The following is a 2,944-nucleotide window of genomic DNA, read 5'->3' on the forward strand; positions in this document are numbered from 1 at the left end:
ACCAAGTTGTTGCCTTACACATATCCATAACTTGGTGCAAAATATGCCAGTTGAGCGAAATGCTATGCAAGAAACTAATGGTGAGATCATAATTTTGTACCTTTTAAAAAATATTCATTGGTTGGACTATGATTATTTTGGGGAAAAATATAAATTTTGGCATGTTTGATTTTTTTTTTTTTAATAAACGGTGTGGGGAGGATTTTTGTTCCCGGCTCGCACAAGCAGTTTGTCCGCTTTGGGACAAGCCCGCACGATTTTGTTCTCAAGTGACATGGAAAGACTTTGAGTGCAGTCCCACATCGACAAGAGAAGCGCCCCACCAATGCCTTATAAGCTTGAGCCCAAGGCATGAGTGCACCACTACTACTTATAAGGCATGGGTGAGGCGCTTCTCTTATCGATGTGGGACTACACTCAAAGTCTTCCCATGTCACTTGAAATTAAAAATCATCCATCACATTTTGAGTATTTCATTTTATACTCCATCAATGACATAACTTGTCACACATTCAATTTTCTTTTCTTAAAAGTCCCGTCACACCCTGTATAACTCTACTTTTTGTTAATTTGCCCTACAACTAGTACAATTTTTTTTAATGAAACTTATTTCATTAATAAAAATATACTTGAAATTACAACTAAATTTATCCCATCAAATCAAATCAATTTTTAGAAAAAATTGAATAATATATCCAAGTTTTTAACAAGACAATCATTAAAAATAAATAAATAAATAAAAATCTCATAATATAATACATAACAAAATAAAGGCAGAGAATTACATTTGGTAGAATAAAATATGCTAATATTAATATGTTTGTTTAAATAGTAGGGTTTTAGGGTATGAAAAATTTACAATTATAACCTTTAGTAACGCGGGGCGGGGCGGGGACGGGGAGGGTCTAAAAATCCTAAACCCATCACTGCCCCGCCCCCATGGTGCGGGGCTAAAATCTTGCTCCATTCCTGCCCCACTGCCTTTGCGGGGCGGGAAAAACCCGCGCGGGGCGAAGCGGGGAGGGGCAGGTTAAGCGGAGCGGGGAAAAATTGCCATCCCTAAGTGAGACACTAAATATAAGATAGGATTTCTATTCAGATTTTAATAATATTTTTTAGATGTTTACATAGACTTTTTAAACAATAATGAAGCACTGTTCACTTATAATTTCACCTCACATACCAAAAGAAGCTCCCAATAAAATGAACTCTTCTTACGGGTTCCTAATAAATAAAATAAAATGAACGCGTGACCTTAACATTAGTATAGTTTCGGCTATCAATAAACCAAGCTGTACGTAATTTCAATGCCAATTTAGTTACTAGTATTGGAATAGAATTGTATGAAGGGATAAATTTTTTCAGTTGTGATATTTATTTTATATAGGAGAAGAATAAATTAATCAAAAAATTCGTGAATAAGAAAATGAACCAAATTAACTTGAACACAATCTAATTTGATAATAAATTTGAGTTCGGTTCATATTTAAAATAAAATTAGATGATTTATCAAAAAATAAATAAATAAATAAATAAAATTAGATGAATAATCACTCATTTTTTATAACCAACTCATCTTGTTTACAACTCTAAATTACAGTAGCATTTCTTTCGACATGTAATGATACCAAGTGTGCTGAAACTCCATGCCAGAGACAACAAAGATATATAAATTTATTGAACTGAAGGAGGTAAAACAGCATTAATCCAAGGGAATTTAGATTACATAGGACTCACAATCACCATACTTATTTATTAATATTCAAAAAGGTCAAAAGCTTTATAATTTAAATATTCCTCTTTCTTTTCAGTCTTAAAGAAAACTACGTGACTTCATTTTCCATGACCACTTCCAGACCCAGAGCCATAGCCATGGCCTTCACCATAACCAGAACCTTGACCAGAGCCACTTCCTCTACCAGAACCCTCACCACGACCCTCACCGTAACCCTCACCAGAGCCTGATCCACCTCCTCGGTTGCCTCCTGATCCTGACCCGGCTCTAGACCCAGCATATGAACCTGCTTCTGACCCTGCACCAGATGAGCCTGACCCAGAACCTGATCCTGAGGCAGAAGCTGAACCTGACCCTGAACCAGACCCAGACCCAGAACCTGATCCTGAACCAGCACCAGAGCCTGCACCACTTCCACCTCCTAGACCAATCCCTATTCCTGCGCCAATACCAACTCCAATGCCACCAAGGTCCAACCCTAGGTCCTTTCTTGCCACTCGGCTTTCTGAAACCATAACAAAGGTTGAAATAAGCAAAGCAGCAAGACCAAAGCACTTCAAACTACCCATTATAGAACCCAACTAGCTTGCCCAAAGAACCAAGAATATCAAACGAGGTTTTGGAACACAAAGCAATAAACAGCGTGTGTGTGTATACTAATTATAGCTTCTAGTGCTTATGTGATTGTGTGGGAGAGGGACGCTGAGAAACGCAGCTATTTGTAGTTGTAGTCGGAGATAGTGAGACTGGAGGTGGACCATGTGATTGTGAAGTGGGAAATCACGTAGACGAGGCAAGAAGAAGTGGAAGTACATGTGTCTTTGCCTTATCATTTGGGATTGTGATGTGGGACATTCTTTTGGAATGTGGGTTGAACTAAGTTTGTGGATGATAAAGGCTGAGAGTTTTCAAGTGGGAATTTCTTTCGAGGATCTGTGGTTGGAAACCTTATTATGATTACAATCGTGCATGTTTAATTTGTATTGGTGCGCCTGGGTGGGCACAGAATTATTAGGAGAGTTGCCGACCCATATGGATATGTTTTTATCCCCACAAACCATAGTGGAGTCTGGGCGTGGCTACTATAAACTATATCAAAATATAATACGTGTTAGAGATGCAAGAGTACTACAATATTAGGAAAACCCTATAGCTAGAAGATACTAGAAAATTCAAGACATACACCAAGAAAAGGATTTTAACATCAAC

General features: G+C 37.8%; 1 protein-coding gene across 1 annotated transcript; it reads right to left on the reverse strand.

Annotated features, from left to right (window-relative positions):
- Window positions 1–1,652: 1,652 nt before the first annotated feature.
- Window positions 1,653–2,441, reverse strand: LOC115960148 (glycine-rich protein 5-like). The gene has a single exon (XM_031078892.1). It carries the CDS (start codon window positions 2,302–2,304, stop codon window positions 1,834–1,836), a length of 471 nt encoding a protein of 156 aa, XP_030934752.1. The 5' UTR covers window positions 2,305–2,441; the 3' UTR covers window positions 1,653–1,833.
- Between the last annotated feature and the right edge of the window lie 503 nt (window positions 2,442–2,944).

Source organism: Quercus lobata, chromosome 2 (assembly GCF_001633185.2).
Source record: "Quercus lobata isolate SW786 chromosome 2, ValleyOak3.0 Primary Assembly, whole genome shotgun sequence".
NCBI lineage: Eukaryota > Viridiplantae > Streptophyta > Magnoliopsida > Fagales > Fagaceae > Quercus > Quercus lobata.